The sequence below is a fragment of the Odocoileus virginianus genome, chromosome 11, assembly GCF_023699985.2.
Source record: "Odocoileus virginianus isolate 20LAN1187 ecotype Illinois chromosome 11, Ovbor_1.2, whole genome shotgun sequence".
NCBI lineage: Eukaryota > Metazoa > Chordata > Mammalia > Artiodactyla > Cervidae > Odocoileus > Odocoileus virginianus.
This window is the reverse complement of record NC_069684.1, coordinates 15,306,287-15,329,110: the sequence shown is the minus strand read 5'-3', so window position 1 is coordinate 15,329,110 and position 22,824 is coordinate 15,306,287. Positions and strand designations below refer to the sequence as shown.

Here is a 22,824-nt window from a genome sequence, read left to right as displayed (position 1 = left end):
CCGGGGAAAGCTGCTGTACTGCCTTTTATCACACTTGTGGACCTAGGAGGTGCCAAGGAGGGACTGCAGGGGTCTGGACTGGGTGGCTGAATTTATTCCAACTCTGTTTTAGGAAACATCAAGACTTAGGGCGGGAGAGTGGGGGCTCCCAGATGCATTTGGGGTTGAGGGGGAGATGCAAAGAGATAACTCTAAATAGAGAGGCTATATAGAATAATATTGTATATTACTTAAAGGGACTCTCAGAGAATTTCCTTAATGTCTATAGGGACAGGGGCCCGTATCCCCATGTTTCAGGAATGATATTAAGGATGCTAAGCAGGCACTTGACTGTGTATGCTTGCTCCGTTATAATCCTTCATGGACTGTTACTCATTTTGCAAAATGGAGCCAAGTCCCTCTTTCCCTCCTTCCCTCTCCCCTAGCTATTTTGCTTTGCTAAGTAATCAGACATGGATCTTATTCCCAAGCCATTTATTTATATTCTTGGGGAGATAAGACATTTGCAAGAAGGAAGAATGTAATAAAAGCCATACTGGAAATCCAGATAATGAACTGGAGGAGTTCAGAGGAGAGGGCTGTCATTTCCAGTCAGGATGGGGAGGAGATTACAGATTGTCATGTTTGGGGGCTTAATATTTAGTAAGAATCCCTCAGGAAATGGGGATGGAATGGGAGAAGGCCCTTTCCAGGCTGAGTGGTTGGATGGAGTGAATCAGGGAGGTCAGTAAGTGTCGTGGGGCATGAATGGCAAATGACAGGGAGATGATTTTGACTGGAGTAAAGGGTACACAAGCTTAGGGAGGAGGAAGTTTCAGTGGTGGGTGGGTGGAAATTTGCAGGGCCTTGACGGTTAATTGTTATAGCTCAAGACATTGTTAGAAATGGCTGGGTTCACTACCAAAGACAGAGCAAGCTGGCAGAGGCTAGATCTGCTGGGGGGCTGGGGTAGGAGCTTTGGGGCAAGTCTAGGCTGCAGACAAGGTGTTGGAAGGGAGACTCAGAGGAATATGGCAGCAGATGACAAGGTGGTCACTCTACTTGCCTGGGTGAGTGGAGCTGATGTTGGGAGGTGGCTGACAGATCTTGAGGCTGGGAGGTGCTGGTACTAGAAAATCTAGCACCAGGTGGCCCTAAGAAATGTCTTCAGCAGGGAGGGAATAAGAATGTCGGTCAGCAGTCAGCAGGCTCCAGCCGCTAAGCTCAGGTTCATGGGCAGACTTCCAAACTCTGGAAGGAGGAAAAAGTGGAATGGAGAGTGAAATGCAAGGCCCCCACCCCAGAGGGACCAGGCAGACTTCCAAGCCAGGAGTCAGACCTGGAACACAGGGGCCTGACTCTAAGGAGGAGCAGAAGTCTGATGCTCCATTCCAGAGCGCTGAGCTGAGGTCTTTTCATTCCTTCTGCATAAGGTTATGACTGGTCTTAGATGCTGGGTCCACAGATGGGAGCAGAGAGGCCCATCAATGTGGATGGGAGGATGCAGATGCTGGAGGAAAGGCAGAGTCTGCTGCTGGCTAAAGAGTCTGAGCTTTATCTGGTGGCTAAAGAGCAAAAATGAGGTAAAATTAAAACACAGGGATATCTTAAGTAGAGCTATATTTCAGGAAGATTCATTTGATCCTAATGAGTCAAATGAACTAAAGTAAGTTCTCACCTGTAACAAGTTTCTACTTCCTGAGTACTTCTCCCACATGTTCACTTCTCTCCATACCTCTTTCTAGTACTGTTGGTTAAAGAAACTGGATTATTAAAATTAATTATTAATTTCATCTGTTCTGTTATTTTTTAAAGTGGTTCCTAGAAAAGTTAAAATTCCCTAAGTGGCTCACACATATTTATGTGGGGGCCGCGCTGCTCGAATCGTTTATACTGCAGTCAGACCTGTTTAAAATGTGACTCTTCTCATGTCACTCTACTGAGTGATATCTTTTCATGGTTTCCATTGCTCCAGGACAAAGCCCAGATTCTTTCACAGGGCTCCCAGGCTCTTCGTAATCTGACTCTTATCTCTCAGCAGTGCCTTCCCACTGCACTCATCCTTCAGGCTGTCAAAGTATATTCAGTTGTATCTATGAAGTTACTTTCTTCCCATTGGCATCCATGCCTTTGTTCATGTCATTCCTTTTCCTGAACTAAGCATTCTCCCCCTAGATTCAGTTCAGTTCAGTCGCTCAGCCGTGTCCAAATCTGCGACCCCATGGACTGCAACTTGCCAGGCTTCCCTGTCCATCACTAACTCCCAGAGCTTACTCAAACTCATGTCCATTGAATCGGTGATGCCATCCAAACATCTCACCCTCTGTTGTCCCCTTCTCCTCCCACATTCAATCTTTCCTAGCATCAGAGTCTTTTCCAATGAGTCAGTTCTTTGCATCAGGTGACCAAAGTATTGGAGTTTCAACATCAGTCCTTCTTATGAATATTCAGGACTGATTTCCTTTAGGATGGACTGGTTGGATCTCCTTGCAGTCCAAGGGACTCTCAAGAGTCTTCTCCAGCACCACAATTCAAAAGCATCAATTCTTTGGCTCTCAGCTTTCTTTATGGTCCAACTCTCACATCCATACATCACTACTAGAAAAACCATAGCTTTGACTAGATGGACCTTTGTCGGCAAAGTAATGTCTCTGCTTTTTAATATGCTATCTTTTTATATGCTTGGTCATAGCTTTTCTTCTAAGGAACAAGTGTCTTTTAATTTCATGGCTGCAGTCACCATCTGCAGTGATTTTGGAGCCCCCCAAAGTAATGCCTGTCACTGTTTCCATTGTTTCCCTATCTATTTGCCATGAAGTGATGGGACTGGATGCCATGATCTTAGTTTTCTGAATGTTGAGCTTTAAGCCAACTTTTTCACTCTTCTCTTTCACTTTCATCAAGAGGCTTTTCAGTTCTTCGCCTTCTGCCATAAGGGTGGTGTCATCTGCATATCTGAGGTTGTTGATATTTCTCCTGGCAATCTTGATTCCAGCTTGTGCTTCATCCAGTCCAGCATTTCTCATGACGTACTCTGCATAGAAGTTAAATAAGCAGGGTGACAATATATAGCCTTGACATACTCCTTTCCCAATTTGGAACCAGTCTGTTGTTCCATGTCCAGTTCTAGCTGTTGCTTCTTGACCTGCATATAGATTTCTCAGGAGGCAGGTCAGGTGGTCTGCTATTCCCATCTCTTGAAGAATTTTCCACAGTTTGTTGTGATCTACCCAGTCAAAGGCTTTGGCATAATCAATAAAGCAGATGTAGATGTTTTTCTGGCACTCTCTTGCTTTTTCGATGAATGAACGGATGTTGGCAATTTGATCTCTGGTTCCTCTGCCTTTTCTAAATCCAGCTTGAACATCTGGCAGTTCATGGTTCTCACACTGTTGAAAATGTTCACGCTCATTTTTGCTTCCCATTATAGCCTCAGCTTTAGCCATCCGTGACTCCTTAACTCTGGATTAAGAGCCTCTCAACGCTAGGGGTCTCACCTCGTGCTCCCTCCAAAAAGCATTCACGCGTTCTTTTCACAAGGTCCCATATCCTGGTCTCTCTCCTTCCTCAGATGGTAAGTCCTCTGAAAGCAGGGGCTCTGTATTGATCTTGCAGTTTGCCCAGCACTTAGCACAGTACTTGGAGCATAATGGCTGTCTGCATGATTGTGTGAATGAATGAATGGAGCCGTTGTGCCACGTCTGAGGAAGCTGAGCCAGGATAGGGGCACTGGGCATGAAAAGGGTAAAACACTCATGAAAGAACCAGTGAGGACGTAATTCTTGACGGCTGGCAGCTGTGTGGATGTACCTCTGATTACTAGCGGGTATGGGAGTGGCTACCCACGCTGATACTCTTGCCTGGACAATGCCATGGACTGAGGAGCCTGGACGGCTACAGTCTACAGGTGGCAAAAGAGTCAGACACGTCTGAGCAGCTAACACTTGACCTTTTTTTCATGAAGAACTAATGTACTCCGTGAGGTGCCGTAAGTCCTAAAAACATACAAGCAAGAATGCAGACAAATGTTCTGGAAATAAAAATGTATTCTTTTGAAAGTGGCATGATATTTGGAGTCAAAAGACCTGGCTCAAAGCATTTCTATTGTCTTTGCAGTCGTGACATTTCACTTTCTTAAGTCATAAAAGGAGATAGTGATACCTCTACTTTCAGGAGTCGTGAGGATTAAGGGAACTAATACATGTAGAATCATTCTGTAAACTGCAAAACGACAGAAAGCGTTAGTGATTACCAATGCAAAGATATTTGTATCTGTAAACAGATGACAGTCATGCTTCAGTGAATAAATTATACACAATTCTGACCTACGTCAGGGATGTAAATATCAAACCATTAGAGCACAGAGGAACTTGGACAGCCTACACTGGGTAAAGTTACACTTTTCCATTCACACGACTCGTGGAATGCTCTGGTGAGACAGTGAGCCAGAGGGGCGATGGGTGAGTGTGGGTGTGTGGTGTGAGGGGGCTGGGTGGCCTCCTTCCCTCTGTCTAGTCTGGGATGGCCTCACATTCGACTCCAAGCTTGAAGGTGTTAGTCGCTCAATTGTGTCCCGACTCTTTGCGACCCCATGGACTGTAGCCCGCCAGGCTCCTCTGTCCATGAGATTTCCCAGACAAGAATACTGGAGTGGGTTGCCATTTCCTTCCCCAGGGAATCTTCCTGACCCAGGGATTGAACCCGGGTCTCCTGCATTGCAGACGGACTCTTCACTGTCTGAGTCAGGGAAGCCAAGCTTGGGCTCACATTTTTGTTTTTGTTTTTTCAATCTGTCTAATCAAGTACATAGACATTTATGCTCATCTTCCTGATACATTGCCCCTTTTAGCCTTATGAAATGTCTCTTTCTCTTGTGGTGCTCTGTGCCTTGAAGTCTACATTTTAAACTTTATTTATTTATTTTTGGCTCATGCCCAAAATTCTTCTGCTCAGATTTCTCTCGCCTCTCCTGCTCTGCTTCCCTCAAACCCTTCCCCTCCCACCTAGACATTCTGTTCATCCTTCAAGTCTCCGTCAGGAGGCTCACAGCATTCACCATCTCTAACGTTGCTTTTTCCTCCCTGGAAAGAGACCTCACTCTTCTTCTCTCTCATCCCCTGGTCAGGGGTCGCACCTGCACCAAGGTAGACTTGCAAGAGGTCCTTCCAGCCAGCCTGTGTCCCCACCCCCAGAGAGGGACTGGACTGTCCTCTGTGCTCAGATGGCTGTTCTAAGCAGAACAAACTGTAGCATTCTGATTTGGAATTTGGAGTCTGTATGGTTTCCTGTTGTTTGTTGTTTAAGTCGCTTCAGTCTTGTCTGACTCTTTTTGTGACCCTGTGGACCTCTGTCCACATGACCAGGCTCCTCTGTCCATGAGATTTTCCAGGCAAGGATAGTGGAGTGGGTTGCCATTTCCTCCTTCATGGGATCGTCCCTACCCCGAGATCCAACCCGCATCTCCTGACTGGCAGGCGGGTCCTTTACCGCTGAGCCGCCAGGGAAGCCCAGGAGCTCACAGGCACACCCTTTCCTCTCGCCTGCTGGCGTTGCCTCCCTGACTCGAGACCTGGGACCAGGATGTGCAGTTAGCACCTTATGCATAGCGTGTGCTCTGTTAAAGTCCTTAAAATAGTTAATTTACCTGACCCTTCCCAGAGAATTATTTGAGGGATTATGGGGTTATATAAAATAAAACAAAAGCATCCTTCATATTTCCAAGGGACATGTGTCCAGTTAGTATGCTGTGTTCAGCCATGTCCGACTCTTTGTGACCCCGTGGCCTGTAGGCCACCAGGTTCCTCCATCCATGGGATTTCCCAGGCAAGAATACTGGAGTGGGTTGCCATTTCCTTTTCTAGGGGATCTTCCTGACTCAGGGATCTAACCTATGTCTCTACTATGTTATACTGTTGATCCAATTAGCGCTACTTCATTTTCAGGAAAAATGCGTAGTCCCCGCATATTTGGCACGTTTGATGAACTAGGCCATGCCTAGGGTTCTATTTGATCTGTGACCCCTCTGAGTCCCGGGCCTGCCCCTATTCGGCCGGCTCTGCCGGGGCTGTTTGCTCTTCCTCCTTCATCCACTTCTTCTCATACTTCTAAGTCCTTCTCAGCTTTCAGAGCTCACTGTGGGGGTCATTTTCTCTGGGAAGCAACCCCTGAAATCCTGTGGGCTCAGCCTGTGTACTCCAACAGCATCCCTTCTCTCTGCACTTAGCATCCTGTAATGTGCATGGTTTGTTCTGGTTCTCCCTCTAATCCATCAGCACCAGGAGGCAGTCACCAGGACTGTCTTGTTGAAAGTTATTTCTGCAGTGCCTAGCACAGTGCCTGTGATGTAGTGAACACGCAAATATTCATTGCACAGGAGCTCATAAATGGGTAAAAGAATCCCTTTGAGAGCCCAGAACAATTTCAGAATCAGAGTACATGAGAGTTAGTCTTCGAATATTATGATCTAGCCTTTGGCTAAGTGACTTCCTACTGATTTCTGTTTAACAGGTATATTAATTAGAATGTAGGTCTGGCTACTTGTAACAGAGAGCCAAATTCACAACAATTTAAACACAAAAGACTTCTAATTCTCTCCCACAAAATAGTCCAGAGACAGGCTCTGGAGATGGCAGCTCTGTTCTATGAGACGATAGTCAGAGTCGGGCTTCTTTGGTTTGATCTGATCTCCACCACCCCAAGACGATGCACTTCACATGGTTCATGGTCACGACAAAATCCTGGGTGGCCCAGTTTAGTCCTGGAATCCTAGGAACCTGGAACTGATTCTAGGATCTCCTGGACCCTCTTTGGACAGCTAGAGTCTGATACTGATTTATAGGACTGACCATGTTGAGGCATCTCCCTCTGCTTGCCCATCCTTTGCAGGTGGCGAGGACCAAGGACTTAGTTTGAGTTGGGCATGCATGCCAGGAATGCCAGCTTGTCTCTATGCTAAGGCCATGAGCCTTCAGCCAAGGGTGGTGTGGTTTTCTGAGGTACAGGGCACACTGACTTCACAGCAAGGCATCCTGACAAGCTCCTTCAAATAATGTTAAATATATCATCTATTTGGCTATAAGTAAATGTATATTACTTATTTTGTTCTCACGTTGCCGTATAACTTACAGTTGTATTGTCATTTCTTTACAGTGCCTTTCTGTTGAATTTATGTGATTCTGGAGAGAAATCATAAGATTTTTATGATTAAGGTTCAAGATGAAGGCCAATCTACTCTATCAATTCTCTCATCCTATAATACATATACACTCACTCAGTTCAGACATACATACAGACACACACCTCACCCAACACCCCACCTCCCACTGCATGCATCCAAAACTCCCCTCTTCCACAACACACACACACACACACACACACACACACACACCACATTATCCCATTATCTCTGGATGGAAAGGGAAGAAAAACCAGTGTAGGCAGCTTTCTAGAGCATCTGCTATTCTATCTAAAAGAAGTTGAATCAACCAAGGGTTATGACTTCTCCCCTTCTCCTGCCCTGAACTGAACACATTTTCATTCTATAGACCTTGCTTCATGTCCTAGACAAAACAGGATTAAGTCTGAGTTAGTAGCAGTTGATTCTGCCAGTTTAACAGGGAAATAACAAGAACCAAAGATCTGTCTAAAACTTGTTCCTGGCAAAGGCAATATTTGAGATACTTTCTGATCTTTAAAGAGACATCTAATTGATATATGGCTCACAAGTAACTCTCTAAAACAGTGAGATTTACTTTTCTTTGTGCCTTTCTGTGTGAGTAGTTACCACACTTGCAGCATTTGGGTTAATTATGATGAAAGTTAGATTTCCATCATATATGTTTTTCTTTTCTTTCCACCTTCTCCAAAGTTCTCCTTTAAGGCAGAAACTTTCCATTCTTGGTTTCATCCAAAAGACAAATATTTCTGGGAAAACACCACATTTAAGCTATTCAGCAATTCTGGTGTTATATAACTGACCACACTAGGACTTTCAATTAACTTTGGTTACATTTTATTGAAGCGTGTTCACAGGCTAGAATAACTAGTGATAATTAAATTAAAAAAAAAACACCTTTTCTTTGTCTTTAAACAGGGAAAATCCTTTTCAAATGTGTGCACCATCTTGTGATGATGACAGAAAGTAAATCTTTAGTCATTTGAGGTATTCTAAAGTCCATTGACTGTATTCCAAGATTGATTTTAGTATGTTTGAGAATTTTTAGTGGCAGTAAGCTTTCCTTTCAGCGTTAGTTTCCATAAAACCCAAGCTTTCCCGGTTCCCCTTCCCCCTCTCTCTTGTCTTCTGTTTACTTTTGCTTGGTCATCTTCAGTTGTAGATGCATTTTGAGATTGTTTAGACTCCGCATCTCTTCACCTGAGGGAGAATTACGTGTGTTAGTGATTTCAAACAATTTCCTATACGTACTAACTTGCAACTCACTTTCTCCATTTCTAATCTTTATCTTTCCTTCCCATCACTTCAATATCTCTATTTTCTTTCTCTCCAGAACTGATGATCATATTTTCACCCACTACAAAACGCCCCTCCCATTTTCTCTTTGTTTTCATGTCTCCACCACAATCCCAGTGTCCCACTCTTTAAAACTTGCAGGTCTTTTTTCCCCTCCTCATTTCCTTGCAACATGCTGCCTATCCTCAAATTGCAACATTTATTTTTCCAGAATATCATTCAGACTCTTTATTTCAAAACACTTGTCTCAGCCTAGGTTGATTATTTGGCAAGTATATGACTGTAATAGCTTCCTATCTGATGACCTTACCACTCCACCTTCTTACCTCTAAGCCATCCTTTGGACAAGTATTAGAATCATCTTGTTCACACTCTTACCATTTCAGTTAAACCAACTCTTAACCAAACCAGGAATCTCCACCAACCAACTTCTTTATTTAAACTTCATTTCCTTGGACTACATTAGCCACTTTTGTAAGCAATTATTATCCTCTGAAGCTTCCATTCTTTCTACTGGAAGACTTCCTTTTCTTCCTTCCAGTACATCTTGCTTTTTTTTTTCTTCAAAACTAGTGGTAACGCAGCCTTAATAAAAACTGTAATTATCTGCAAGTCCTTTAAGGGCACTCACCACCTGGCCCCTTTTCTCAGCTTCCTCTCTGAGACACATTGCTCAATACCCTGCTCTCTAAATCTGTACCTGCTAATCTGTGGTTTTGTAAAGTCATTTTATTTTTTCCCTTTATGTTCTTTTTCTGCTTCTAGAATATAAGCAACTTTAAGGTAGAGATAATATCTAAGATTTATTTATATTCAGTTCAGTTCAGTCGCTCAGTAGTGTCTGACTCTTTGCAACTCCATGGACTGCAGCACGCCAGGCTTCCCTATCCACCACCAACTCCCGGAGTGTGCTCAAACTCATGTCCATTGAGTCAGTGATGCCATCCAACCATCTCATCCTCTGTAGTCCCCTTCTCCTGCCTTCAATCTTTCCCAGCATCAGAGTCTTTTCCAGTGAGTCAGTTCTTTGCATCAGGTGGCCCAAGTATTGGAGTTTCAACTTCAGCATCAGTCCTTCCAATGAATATTCAGGACTGATTTCCTTTAGGATTGACTGGTTTGATCTCCTTGCAGATCAAGGGGCTCTCAAGAGTCTTCTCCAACACCACAGTTCAAAAGCATCAATTCTTTGGCTCTCAGCTTTCTTTATGGTTCAACTCTCACATCCATACATGACCACTGGAAAAACCATAGCTTTGACTAGACAGACCTTTGTTGGCAAAGTAATGTCTCTGCTTTTTAATATGCTGTCTAGGTTGTTCATAGCTTTTCTTCCAAGGAGCAAGTATCTTTTAATTTCATGGCTACAGTCACCATCTGCAGTGATTTTGGAGACCCAGAAAATTTATACTTATATTTATTCATATTAAATTTATATTTATTTACTCAGCAACAATTACTAAGTGCTTGCTGAATTTATAGCATAAATTTATCTATGTATCTCTTTGTTGATAGGTCAGATATTTATTGAGCGTCTACCATGTGTTAGGTACTGTGTGAGGTCCTAGAATACAATGATGAGAAAACTGACATTACCTCTGCCTTCACAGAGTTTGGGGGAAATGGATATTTATCAAATAATCACACAATTTGATGGAAAATTACAAATGTGATAGAACAGCAAAGGGAGAAGGTGCCATGAGAGCACATAATAGGGGGATTTAGCCCAAATGGGAGAGGAGAGGAAGGAGGAATGTCCCCCAAAGAGGGAATCACATGAGTAAAGGCTCTGTGATGGTGGGGAGCCAGATACGTTCAAGGCATTGAAAGACCACTGGGGGTGGAGGACTTCCCTGGTCCAGTGGCTAATAGTTCATGCTTTTAATGCAGGAAGCCTGTGCTTTTTTCCTGGTCAGGAAACTAGATACCACATGCCACAGTAGAGATTGAGGATCCTGCATGCTGCAACCAGGGCCTGGCACAGCCAAGTAAATAAATAAGAAAGAAAGACTGAGGTCGCTGAGCCCAGAGAGTGTACAGAAAGTGAAGTGGAAGGGGCCAACCTGGGCAAGAGTTTATGGAATATGAAAAGGATTTAGGTTTTTATTCTTAGCAATGGGGAGCTACTAGAGGGATTTAAAACAGGTAGCTGGTAGAAATTTTTTGTATGACTCAGGGAACTCAAACTGGGGCTCTGTGACCACCAAGAGGAGTGGGATGAGGTGGGATGTGGGAGGGAGGTCCAAGAGAGGACATATGTTTACCTATGACTGATTCATGTTGATGTATGGTAGAAACCAGTACAGTATTGTAAAACAATTATCCTTCAATTAAAAATAAATAAATTGAGAAAAAAGAATAGGAGGTGATGGTTTGGTGATTTTAAAAGATTACTCTGATACCTGCGTGGAGGTAGTTTGAGGTAGGAAAGGACACAAAGTGCAGTATTTTTCTGTGCCATATGGAGACTTGATGTTGCTCACTGACTGACCAGTCTGGTTCTTTGTATCATGAAGTTTTTGCTTCAAGCTGCAAAATCTTGAGCGACTCAATCCATAGGTCTGATTTTTCATGTAGTCAGTGTCTTGTAGCTTTTGCAACTTGTTGGCTTGACACCATTATCACCATCAACAACTTTAACTGAGTATTAACTGTGGTGCCAGATACTGTGCCAAAGACTCCTTTAATTCTCACTCTGAGCCAATGAGGAAGGTGTTTATATCCCTGTTTTTTTTTTACAGACTTAGTGATGAGACCGTGCCTCAGAGAGAACTGGATTGATCAGGACTCAAATCTAGGTGTCTCTGACTACATGTTCTAGCAGCTTTATTTGGGTTTTTGGTACCACTTCAATATATTATGGAAGAAAGGGGTTCCTTTAGCCCTGAAACAAGATATGATTTGGCTCATCGACCAGTAACTTCTTCCAGAGTCTTGGTCAAAACCCATCTTGGCCTCAGGTCATCCATCTCCCATTTTGTAGAATGTTGTGTTATGTATCACAGAGACCTGCCATTATGTCTGAGCTGATTGTTCTATGTTTTGATCTTTTCAACCATGTGAACACATTTCTGGATGTCCTTTACAGAAATCTGTAATTAGATGAGCTTATAATGCTTATTAGCCCAACTTACAAACAGTATTCCAGTAACCAACTTCCTCCTCAGGAAAGCATCATCAACAATTATGAATAACCACCCACAACTGGTAAACTATTAGTTGAAAAGCGTTTGTCATCATGGCCAGAGGAGTCTTCTGCCTTTGGCCTGCCATCTGTCAAGTGCTATTTATGTTTCTTCTGTCTCCATTTTCTAACCCCTGAGGCAGCCTCTTCTTTTGGTTGTAGTAGGTCCATCTAAAATTGACTTGTAATTTGCTTGCTTAAATTAAATAACTCCCTAATAACAGAGCATAGAAAAAATTTAACTCCTACCTCATAGTATGTCCGTGATAATTAGTAAAGATAACTTTGGGCCCTCAGAAAATAGTAACAACCCTCTACTGCTTTGAGTGTTTGGAGGACTGGTCATCTTTAACCAAGCATGACTGGTTCCTTACCTTTTGCAAAGCAAGGTTGAAAGTTCAAGCAAAGAGTTGGTGAATGGAGCAACCCCAGTTAGCAGAGCTGGAAACAACCATAGCAGGATGCCCGGCTGATGGTGAAAGGCTGAAGAAGGAAAGTTAATGAGCAACATAGCTTATAAGCCTGAAGACTAGGGGGAAGCATTTCATAGGGATGTTGAGAGGATTAAGTGGTTTACATTTGGACAAACCTTTGATATTGTTGGGGGAAGGAGTTAAGAAGAAGTAAAAGATTTATTTGTTTATGTACCTCACCAAAAGTTTTTTTTTAGGGACCTATAGATAGCTAAGCTTCCCAGGTGGCTCAGTGGTAAAGAATCCTACTGCCAATGCAGGAGGTGTGGGTTTGATCCCTGGGTCAGGAAGATCCTCTGGAGTAGGAAATGGCAACTCACTCCAGTATTCTTGCCTGGAGAATCAGTCCCATGGACAGAGGAGTCTGGTAGGCTATAGTCTATGAGGTCAAAATGAGTCGGACACGACTGAGCGACTGAGCATGCATGCGTGGAATGCTAAAGGTATATACAGTGAATAAAATGGTGCAAAGTGGCTATTATCAATTCTGTTCAAAAGTGTGAAAATTTTTCAAGCTCATCTGTTTAGGTAAGGGCTTTAGGAAAGCAGAAGCAATATGCACTCAGCAGTCTTAATGTGTGGAAGGAGAATCCTGACCTCTCAATTATTTAGCTTTTTTCACATAGCTGTTGTTATTATTACTGTTGCTGTCTTAGGACTGTTTTCCTCTATATTTTCAACTGGGCGCAGGACATCACAGTCCAGCAGTGAGTTTGAAGACAAAGCTGTGGCCTTCCCCTTTCTATCTTATGCTGATATTGTCATATTTAAGACAAGTTTTTGCCCACTTATTTCCAAGTACAATGTCTATTATACTTGCACTGTTCTGACTCTTCTGTCACATAGTACAATCTATTACCTAAGCAGACATCTAAAGAACATGCAGATTGCAAACTAAATGCAGTAAATGAACACAGAATTACACTAAAGGGAAAGAGTGTGGGGGTAGGGAGAGAAGAAGATACATTTTTATTCAAGGCCGCCTGTGTTCCAAAAGCACTCTCTCAGGTGCTTTATTTAGCATAGTTTATTCTGTTAGCTACTTTATATAGGATAGTTTATTTAACACTCACAATAGGCATGAAAGGAAATATGAGGACAAGGCTATGAGAAGTGAGGGTCAAACTCTAGGTTGAGATATAACAAGTGTCTCATCATTTACCCAGGCACATAAGTATTACTCCATGTCAACCTACATACATAACTATACTGTCACAATTTTTATATTTTTCACTTTTTTCTTGCAGCCAGAGATGTAGAGTAAAATCTAGAAAAGCATGATGTCATAGAAGCCAATGACTAAATAAATGAATAAATGGAGTATATAAACTGTATTTCCATTTCTTGATAGAGTCTCTTAAAGAATCTGCACACAAGCTGCTTATGTTTGCTCTTACCAGTTCTCTATTTATTGGCCCTGAGCAAGAAAAAAATTTTTTTCTTTCTCTCATTTGGGGTTCTTTCATACCTCTTCCCTTTTCCTGTTATATCCTAAGAATCTTCTATTGCTCCTGACTTCCAGTGATCACCAAATATGGTGACATAAAACTATTCCTAGCAACATCCTAATGCTTTAAGAATAGGTATTTTCTGATTTCCTTCCCCTCCCCTCAACTAACAAATTTCAAGTGTACAGTACCTGTTAACTCTAAACATAATACTGTACAGTAGATCTCTAGCAATTTTTCATCACTGAAGAGCAACTCCTTATTTCCCCCTCCCCTAGCTCCTGGCAACCACCCTTCTACTGTCTGCTTCTACAACTTTGATTAATTGAGATATCACATGTAAGTGGAATCATGCATTATTTGTCCTTCTGGACTGGCTTATTTAACTTAGCATAATGGCGTCTAGGTTCATCTGTGTAGTTCAGTTCAGTTCAGTTGCTCAGTCATGTCCGACTCTTTACAACCCCATGGACTGCAGCACGCCAGGCTTCCCTGTCCATCACCAACTCCCAGAGCTTATTCAAACTCATGTCCATCGAGTCAGTGATGTCATCCAACCATCTCATCTTCTGTTTTCCCCTTCTTCTCCCGCCTTCAGTCTTTCCCAGCATCAGGAATGAGTCAGCTCTTTGCAGCAGGTGGCCAAAGTATTGGAGTTTCAGCTTCAGCATCAGTCCTTCCAATGAGTATTCAGGACTGATCTCCTTTAGGATGGACTGGTTGGATCTCCTTGCAGTCCAAGGAGATCTGTGTAGTTGCATGTGACAAGATGTCCTTCTTTTTCAAGGCTGAATAATATTCTGTTTATATATATCACATCTTCTTTATCCATTGATGCACTGACATACATTTACATTGTTGCCACATTTTGGCTATTATACCCATAGTGCTGTACTGAATGTGGGAGCCCTCAGGTCTGAGATCTTGATTTAAGTTCTTTTGGATAAATACCCAGTATGGAATTGCTGGGTCATATGGTAGTTATATTCTTAATTTGTTGAAGAACCTCCACATTGTTTTCTGTGAGGACTGTACCAATTAACATTCTCACCAGTAGTGTCCAGGTGTTTCTTTTGCTCCACATCCTGGTCAACAGGTGTGGTTTTGTTTTGTTTTAAGTAATGGCCATCCTAAGAGGTGTGAGGTGATACAATATCTTATTTGGTTTTGCTTTGCATTTCCCTGATGATTAGTCATGGTGAGCTTCTTTTCACAGAACTGTTGACCATTCGTACATCTTTGGAGAAATGTGTTTTTTTTAAAGTCCTTTGCCCATTTAAAAATTCAGTTATTATTATTTTTGCCATTGAGTTATAGGAGTTCCTTATATATTATGGATATTAACTCTTCATCAGATGCTTTCTGCTAATATTTCCTCTCATGCCATAGGTTGCATTTTCATTCTGTTTCCTTTGCTGTGTGGACGTGTTTTAGTTTGATGTAGTCTCACATGTCTATTTTTTATTTTGTTGCCTCTGGTTTTGGTGTCATAGCCATGAAATCATTGCAAACACCAATGTTATGAAGCTTTTCCCTTATGTAGTCTTCTATGAATTTTATAGTTTCAGGTCTTCTGCCTAAGTCTTTAATTAATTTTGAGTTGATTTTTGTGTCTGATGTTAGATATGTTCAATTTCATTCTTTTACATGTGAATATCCAGTTTCCCCAGCACTATTTGTTGAAACTTATCAGAACTAACAAATGAATCAAGTAAAGTTGCAGGATATAAAATTAGTACATGAAAATCAGTTGCATTTCTATACATTAATGATGAACAGTCTGAAAATGAAATTAAGAAAACAGTCCCACTTAAAAAAGCATTGAAAAGAATAAAATGCCTAGGAATAAACTTAACCAAGGAGATGAAAGGTGAAAAGTACAAAACACTGCTGATATCCTTTAAACAAAACTTGACTTGTTCTTTTAGGACTATATAAAGTCATAGGTAGATTAATCGAGTAAATAAATTCAGACTTAGTTATAAATGGCTTACTGATTTATCCTCCCCAGATACTGATCAGGAGTATTTTAACCCAAAAGTATGTAATAAGGTAATACTGGCTGAGCTGCCTGCAGGTGGAATATTTTAAAATAAATATTTAAAAATTGTAAACTGTAACACTTGGTTGTCCTGTCTAGCAGAAAACCAGCCTTTTTTTGAGGATTAACAATTGGACAAAATCATGTACATTATTGGGTGTAAATACAAGCAGTTATTCTTGGGAAATCTCTCTGAAATTATTTAGTAAGAAGACATCATTTTAGATTTCTGCACATTGCATACATATAACTTTTCAGTGAGTCTGGGAAAATGCAGTTTGGGAGGAAGTGTGATAATAAGGGAATGGAGCTTTTTTGATCATGCCCTAGGTGAGTTGTATACATATTCCATTTAATCCTTTTTCAGACTCTATGAGGTAGATGTTCGTCCCATTTTGTTATTGTTCTGGTTTAGTCTCTAAGTCGTGTCCAACTCTTTTGTGACCCCATGGAGTGTACCACCAGGCTCCTCTGTCCATGAGATTTCCCAGGTAAGCATATTGGAGTGGGTTGCCATTACCTCCTCCAGGGGATCTTCCTGACCCAGGGATCGAACCCATGTCTCCTGCATCAGCAGGCAGATTCTTTACCACAGCCATCAGGGAAGGCCTTGTCCCATTTTACAGATGAGGAAGTGAAAGCCCAGGGACGTAGCACCCAAGTTCACTCTTAATATAAAACCAGGATTTGAGGCTGCATCTGCTGGAAGCCTCTTTTCTCCTTACTCATCAGGTAGCCTGCCAGGGAGTGGAGAGGAGGCTGATGAGATCTGAAACTTGACTGGAGCCTTGTGAGTTATGAGCTGCCTTGTCCAAGAAGGCTTCCTGGGAGGGGCAAGTTTGAAGAAACTTCTTAATATCCCTGAACTAGAAAACATTTAAGGAGTCATCTCCAAATTCACAGCCAAAAATCAGGTTAAAGTAGTTGTGAAATTAATCTGATGGGTTGTTTAACTGCCCCCAGGTGTATCTTGTGTTCTTCAAGATCACCAAATAGGGGTGGGCCTGGAGTGGCTTAAGAGGCAGATGGTAGGTCTTCCACACCATTTTCCTCTGGACACTGGGGACACTATGCTGGTGGTCACTGAAACGTCTAGTTTACGTGGTTTGGTAAAAATAGAAATAATCAAAGTTCAATAAAAAGAGCATCCCTTCTGTCCAATAGATTCTGGTTGTTTGCGGGGAACTTTGCCGAGTGACTTCGAGAAGTTCGGAAGTGTCCAAAGATCTTCTTATTTTTTCTGGATGCACCCTCACTGTCATTTATTTTGCTCTCCTGGGAACAGCAGTACACTGGGTTCTCTAGCTTTTCAGTTCATAATATATTTCTTATTAACCAAAGCCCAGCCTTATGCCTTAGCATGGCAATTAGTGAGAGGTCTTTCTTTTAAAAAAATTTAAAGGCGATTAAATTCATTTAGGGGAGAACAGTATACAAGACATGAGCTTTAACCTTTTTTTTTTTTTTGCAATTGGCACTGTCTTGTGCCAATGTTTGATTATATTATCATCTGGAATTTCGCTGTTGATTTACTTTCCCTTAGGACAAAACTCCCTCCGGCAGTGTCCTCTGAATGGCTCTCTCCCCGAGGTTATCATCCCACTGTGTCCCGACATTACAGGCAACTCAACCCATGGTGACGACTCACAGAGACTCAGGGAACCTCCCGGGCCGCCGGTGGCCCAATTTGCACGCTGTCAGTCTCAGCAAAACCGTCTCCTGCTTTGTCTCTTTGCCTCCCACAGCGGCCAGTTACAGTTGATGAGCCTTAAACTATGGGGGGTAGAAAGACGTCCAGAGCCATTTCCTGTTGGTGGTGTGCTGATTCAGGACAAGCGCAACCCTGGGGCGTGGGTTTTGGAATACCCTGTGACCAATTTCTTTCTTTTTTTTTTTTTTTTTTTTTTTTTTTGGTTCTTATGAAAAACTTCCTGGCTTCTAGTACTGCCGTTCTCACTGGGGTCGCCCTGATTGAATCTAAATTCCAAAAGTAACAAACAGATAATAGACGTTTATCCGACCCCCTCCTCCCATCCCTTTTTGCACCTCCTCCCCCTTTATTTCTTTGAGCAAAGGAAGGAGAAACACGCTTAGATCCCCATACCGCACCCGGACCTTTTGGGGGCACCTGGTGGCCAATCAGGAAAACCTGATCCTCGGGAAAGGGTGGCTGGCTGCCGATCACCTTCCGAGCTGGAGAAATCACGGCGTGCTAACTTTATCCGCGGGATTGCAGAAAGGGAGAGTGTGCTCCCGAGCACAAACAGGAAAGCCTGACATCACGGAGCGGCGGGGTGGCGTGGGGAGGAGTCTGCGGCGCCCTCGCTCGCCGGCTCGCTGGCCGCGCTCCCTTTGTGGCCGAGTCGCGCGCACCGGCGGCGGCGGGCGCGTGTCTGTGCTCCGTGCGCGGCGGCCGCGCGGGGCCGGGGTTTGGAGGCGCCGCGGCTGAGCCGCGGCGGAGCCGCGCGGGGATCGCGTTCGCCTGGGAGCGGGGCGCATCATGCCGCGTCCACACACCGGAGAGAAAACTGAGAATGAAATTGCTTTGGCAAGCTAAAATGGTAACGAGAACTCTCTGCCTTCTCCCGACGCTGCTCTGGTGGGGAATCCTCCCGCTTTCTCTGGGCGGGTTTTGGACTCCCTCGCAGTGAACGGAGCCATCCGATCCCAGACTTGGGAGCTCAGAGCTTTCTCTCTCGGCTTTCTCCGCCTTCCTCTCTGCGTGTCTTCTCCCTTTAAACCATACTTATTTTTCTCAGCAGTTGCTTTTGGTGTATCTGGGCTGATGTATGTGGCAGCAAAGGAAAACTTTTCAGGCAAGAGGTCTGTGAGTCTGGGTGAACCGCGGAGCGCCTCTGAGTCCCAGCGGCTCTTTAAACACAAACTTCAAGTTTAGAGAAACCCAGGGGGTCGCTGCACACAGCCGATGTGTTGCTTTTTTCTGCACTTGCCAGGTTATTTGACGGAAATAAAATTTTTTTCCCCTCCCGCTAACTTTCTGGGTTCCCAAACAATAAGAGGAGAAAAAAGACTTGCGAAGTATTTCGTTCCAAAGGAGCGAGCACTCTTAGCATTTTAAACACTTGTTTGTGGCAGAGTTTAAAATGCAGTTTGCTCCAAGAACGGAGCCACTTATAAAGAGACAAACTTTTTCTGCCAGTGAATTCTCTTTCCTTTCATTTAAGGAGGAAAAGTGAGCCAGGACTAAACTTCAGTTTCGTTAAGAAAGAAAAGACTTTAGAAAGCTATTTAAGATACGTGAAGGAGTCTAGGAAAAATAAATGGAAAAGCCCTGGGCTCTTGATAGCCTAGGAAAGGGCCGGGGGGCCAAGAAAATCTCAGCATTCCCTCTGCCACAGTGTGTCTTATGTTGCTCTGATTGTAATATTTATTTTGAACAGCCCATCTTATACCCTGAGTGCTGTTGTAAGCAGCAAAGCAGCTGGCATAGATTGTGGTTAGTGGAGAGGGGGAAAAAAAAACAAACAAATTTTTCTTTTTCTTTGTCCTGTCTCCTGGCAGAGCTCGATTCAGGACTGGGGTGAAGAGGTAGAGGAAGGAGCTGTTTACCATGTCACCCTCAAGAGAGTCCAGATTCAACAGGCTGCCAATAAAGGAGCGAGATGGCTCGGGGTGAGTAAAGCTGGGGAGACTGTGAGCCTTGGACTTGCAGGGCCTCTTGTTCTGTGAATATCATTATTATTTAGCAGAGGCAGGTTTTTTTTTTTTCCTCCATTTCTTCTCTTTTGGCCTTAAAAAGGAAACTGCCAATGACCAAGTGTTTGCACTAGACATACTGGTCTGTTTTTATACTTATTCTTTTCTGAAGCGTCTCCCTTAGGTTTGTCAATAATTCAGAACGTCGTAGAGACACCTTGAGGTATTTGGCAAATGGAGTGAGGGCGGGGTGGCAGAAAGTAACGCAGAGTAACAGGACCAGAAGATAGCACCGCATCACCCGCTGGCATCCTTTTCTCTCCGTCTCCCCCGCTTTTGATCCTGACAGCCCTTCTCCCGCTCCTGTTCTTGTACCAAGTACCCAGAATGCTCAGGGGCGCTGATACTCCAAATCGGCCTCCTTGGGGGGCGGCGCATTTCCCATGGTTACATCCTTTACACGGTACTTAGTGTCCACCTCTTCATGTGTCCAGTGTTTGGAGGGCTGGGGCTTTGGAGAAACACTGCTTCCATAAACAACATTTTTGCCCCCTGCTGAGATTTTAAAGTACTGGGTGAGATCATGTGAGTTATTCATTATCTCCTAATGGATCCTTCAGCATATCCCAACTAAAGGGGATGTGGGAAGCCTGGGCAGACATCATCATGTGGAAGAACGAAGGAGTTCTTCATCTGCAGGTAGAAGGAATCCTCCGAGAACAGTGAGAGGTGATACAGAGAGCCCTGAGAAAGAACATAGCGTAAGCGAACAGAGAGGTTGGAGTGTGGTTTCCCCAGGCCTTATTCTGGTCATACTCAGGCTTCACAGCTGATGGGCTTGAGAACAGTGAAGATTATGCACCGGCATCCAATCTCTAATATCTTTGGGTTTCAGAAAACTCAGGTTGTTTTTTTAATTTTTTTTTTTTAATTTGAGCAGCAGTCAAAGGTCAGGTGCGAAAGAGGACAGGAAACACAACGGCCCAGGGCTTTAAGACTAGAGGCAGCATGTGACTTGCAATTCCTGGAGTTCAAGGCAGGATGGCCAGCAGCAATGATTTCCTCTTCCGTGGGTCTCCTGGGCTGCTGACACAGGCATTCATTGCTTTTGGGCTTCCCCAGCTGCTTCAAGTCAGGCTGTGTATTTGGGGTTGAAGTACCACCCTCTGGGGCGGTCAGTTGTTAGTTGCATCTGTAGGTATGGCCTAGAAAGGTAGGAGCCTTTCCTTTGAAAGCCTGAGGTCTTCACTTATTAAGCAGGTACCTTACTCGGGATATGATTTTGAAATTAATTAGGTGTATTACCAGCAGACCTGATAGGAAAAGCAGAACTAGAGTTCTGACAAGTCATCACTTTATTTTTGGTGGTTGCGTGTATTGCATTTTATTTAAATGCAGTATTGATGTGGTTTGGCCCAAGTATTTCAAAATGATTCACAAGCTTCTGAAGCAGCTGCCTTCAAAAGGGTTATTACATTTTCTGATGCCAGGTTGTTCCTCTCTTTATAATGAGACTGATGTTGCTTGGACAACAGCTTTAGTTTTTGGCCAAACACAATAGCCGTGAATGAGTAAGTCACGGGAAAATGGACAGGTTAACTCTGTAGGTCCCAAACACAACGAGTTATGGTTCGTTTAGATGTCCCCAGTTATTTGGTAATTCTCACTGACCATTGTGTTCACGGGACTTCTCTTCTCTCCACCCCCTCCCAGAGTCCTCACATTTATGCACAGCTCGGAGTTGGTTCATCCCGGATTTAGCAGTAGAGCTAAAATACCAAGAGGGAAATATGTGAAAAGATTGCTTCTAGTTGATGGAGGGATTTGTCCCCTCCTCCCATTTCAACAAAGTATGATTTGCTGTGATCACCCCCTGTGCTCAGGAACCAGTTCTAGGAACTCTCCCACCCCAATCCCCCTTGTTTTCTTGTCTTCGGTGTCCTGTTGGGAAGCACTGTTTTTGTCCTTGGAAATTCCAGACTTAATTAAATGTGACTCAACCAATTGAGCCATAGCAATTACAAAGCTTTTCTCTTTAGGCCTGTGAGTGGCTTCTCTATACTTGTTTTTCCAGTCACCCTTTCAGAATTCTTCAGAGCAACCAGTTTTATGTATTGACTTATTATTGACCTATAGCAGATGTGCACTCCGGTGTTAGTGGTCCCGTATGCTACATGATGATTTGACATTTGCACGCATTTATGACATGATCCATGATAGTCCTAGTAAGCCTTTGTCCCCATACAAAGTCACTGTGATATTATCGACCGTATTCCTCACATCAGAGCACCTGGGTTTATAGTGAACCAGAGATGGAGATGAGGTGAGCTCATGTCAAAATATGACAATGGTTCATGAGGAAAGGTGGAGTTGTGATTATCTCTTTCCACATGAGGAAACTAAAGTCAAGAGAAGTTAAATTGCTTGCCGGGGTCACACAGCTAGGAAGTAGAGGGTGGATTTGAACCCAAATGTTTAGTTCCTTGCTGTTGGGAGCTACCTGGGACCTGAAGGCTGCTTCCATAGTAGTGGAAGAAATATTGACTCAGAAGAACAAGGATGCTTTAATATACTTTCCCCCTACGTATTACCTGGTTCAAGACTCAAGAACAGCTTTCTTTTCTTTATGCTTTGAGTGATAACTTGAGCTGCAAATTGAGATATTTGCTGTGAGGATGTGTTTCTTGTTGATAAGCTCTCCATGTTGGATGTGTAAAGTGTGGGGCACCAAAGACGTACGAGTTTATGTAGCACCTGAGGGGGGGTACGACTCTCACTACAAGTCTATAAGGCTAATTAGGAAAACCTAAGTGACTGAGTGGGCTTCCCAGGAATCTGCCTGCCAATGCAGGAGATGTGGGTTCAATCCCTGGTCTGGGAAGATTCCCTGGAGAAGGAAATGGCAACCCACTCCAATATTCTTGGCTGGGAAATCCCATGTAGAGCCTGGTGGGCCACAGTCCACAGGGTCCCTAAAGAGGCTACAGTCCACGGGATCCCAGAAGAGTCGGAGACGACTTAGCATCCGAACGACAACAACAAAGTGACTGAGTGTAGTTTTTGTAGTTTCTAGTACTCTGATCACAAAACAGAATAAAGATCCAATTTGGGAAGGATAAAAAAAAAATTACACATCCTCAGATGTGAAGTATCATACAATCCAAAACATCGAGGACATTCTTTATTTTGTTTGTGAAATTTTGTGTTCAGTTGCTCTTTTGAAGTAACACTCTGTCTTCAGTTGTAAGTATACAGTCAACTATGGCCCAGGCTGGATTTAGGTGCATGCAGCTGCAACTTTGCTCACTGACAGTGAAGTTATGCCGGGCAACTTTGAAAAACCAAATATTATTGAAATACTGATCCAGTTTTCTCTTTACAGTAACATCTTAGGCTGGGATAATTTTACCCAGCTATAACCCTCAAAGAAAAATGGTTCTGATTATGTCAGAGAATCATAAAATCTCAGGGCTGGAAGAGACATTAAAAATAATGTATCCAACTGTTCGATTAAACTTATAGAAAAATTTCCAGTAATTTTTGGAAGAGCAAATAGTGAAAAGTTATTATTC

At 43.1% G+C, this 22,824-nt stretch overlaps 1 protein-coding gene and 2 long non-coding RNA genes across 6 annotated transcripts in view; 1 reads left to right on the top strand and 2 right to left on the bottom strand.

Annotated features, from left to right (window-relative positions):
• The window catches only part of RGL1 (ral guanine nucleotide dissociation stimulator like 1), a 272,222-nt gene that overhangs the window by 124,446 nt on the left and 124,952 nt on the right, over positions 1-22,824 (top strand). Inside the window, exons 1-2 of one of the 3 annotated variants that reach the window (XM_070473950.1) lie at positions 18,051-18,156; positions 19,118-19,228. The exons of 1 other annotated variant lie outside the window; for it this stretch is intronic. In XM_070473950.1, the coding sequence (XP_070330051.1) occupies positions 18,130-18,156; positions 19,118-19,228 (138 nt within the window). In that variant the 5' untranslated portion in view covers positions 18,051-18,129. Of the gene's footprint in view, positions 1-18,050; positions 18,157-19,117; positions 19,229-22,824 lie in introns of those variants that run through there. One more of the 3 variants, XM_070473949.1, reaches the window with a different exon arrangement.
• Positions 460-5,194, bottom strand: LOC110140191 (uncharacterized). The gene is made up of 4 exons (XR_002314677.2): positions 5,114-5,194; positions 1,658-1,726; positions 1,319-1,544; positions 460-1,230 (listed from the first exon to the last, which is right to left on the bottom strand). It is a non-coding gene; the product is annotated as an uncharacterized lncRNA (long non-coding RNA).
• LOC110140192 (uncharacterized) lies at positions 7,974-18,032 on the bottom strand. 2 transcript variants are annotated; one of them, XR_011490272.1, is made up of 3 exons: positions 17,705-17,981; positions 12,008-12,116; positions 7,974-8,353 (listed from the first exon to the last, which is right to left on the bottom strand). It is a non-coding gene; the product is annotated as an uncharacterized lncRNA (long non-coding RNA). The 2 variants fall into 2 exon arrangements; XR_002314678.2 differs by lacking the exon at positions 12,008-12,116 and having other exon boundaries at positions 17,711-18,032.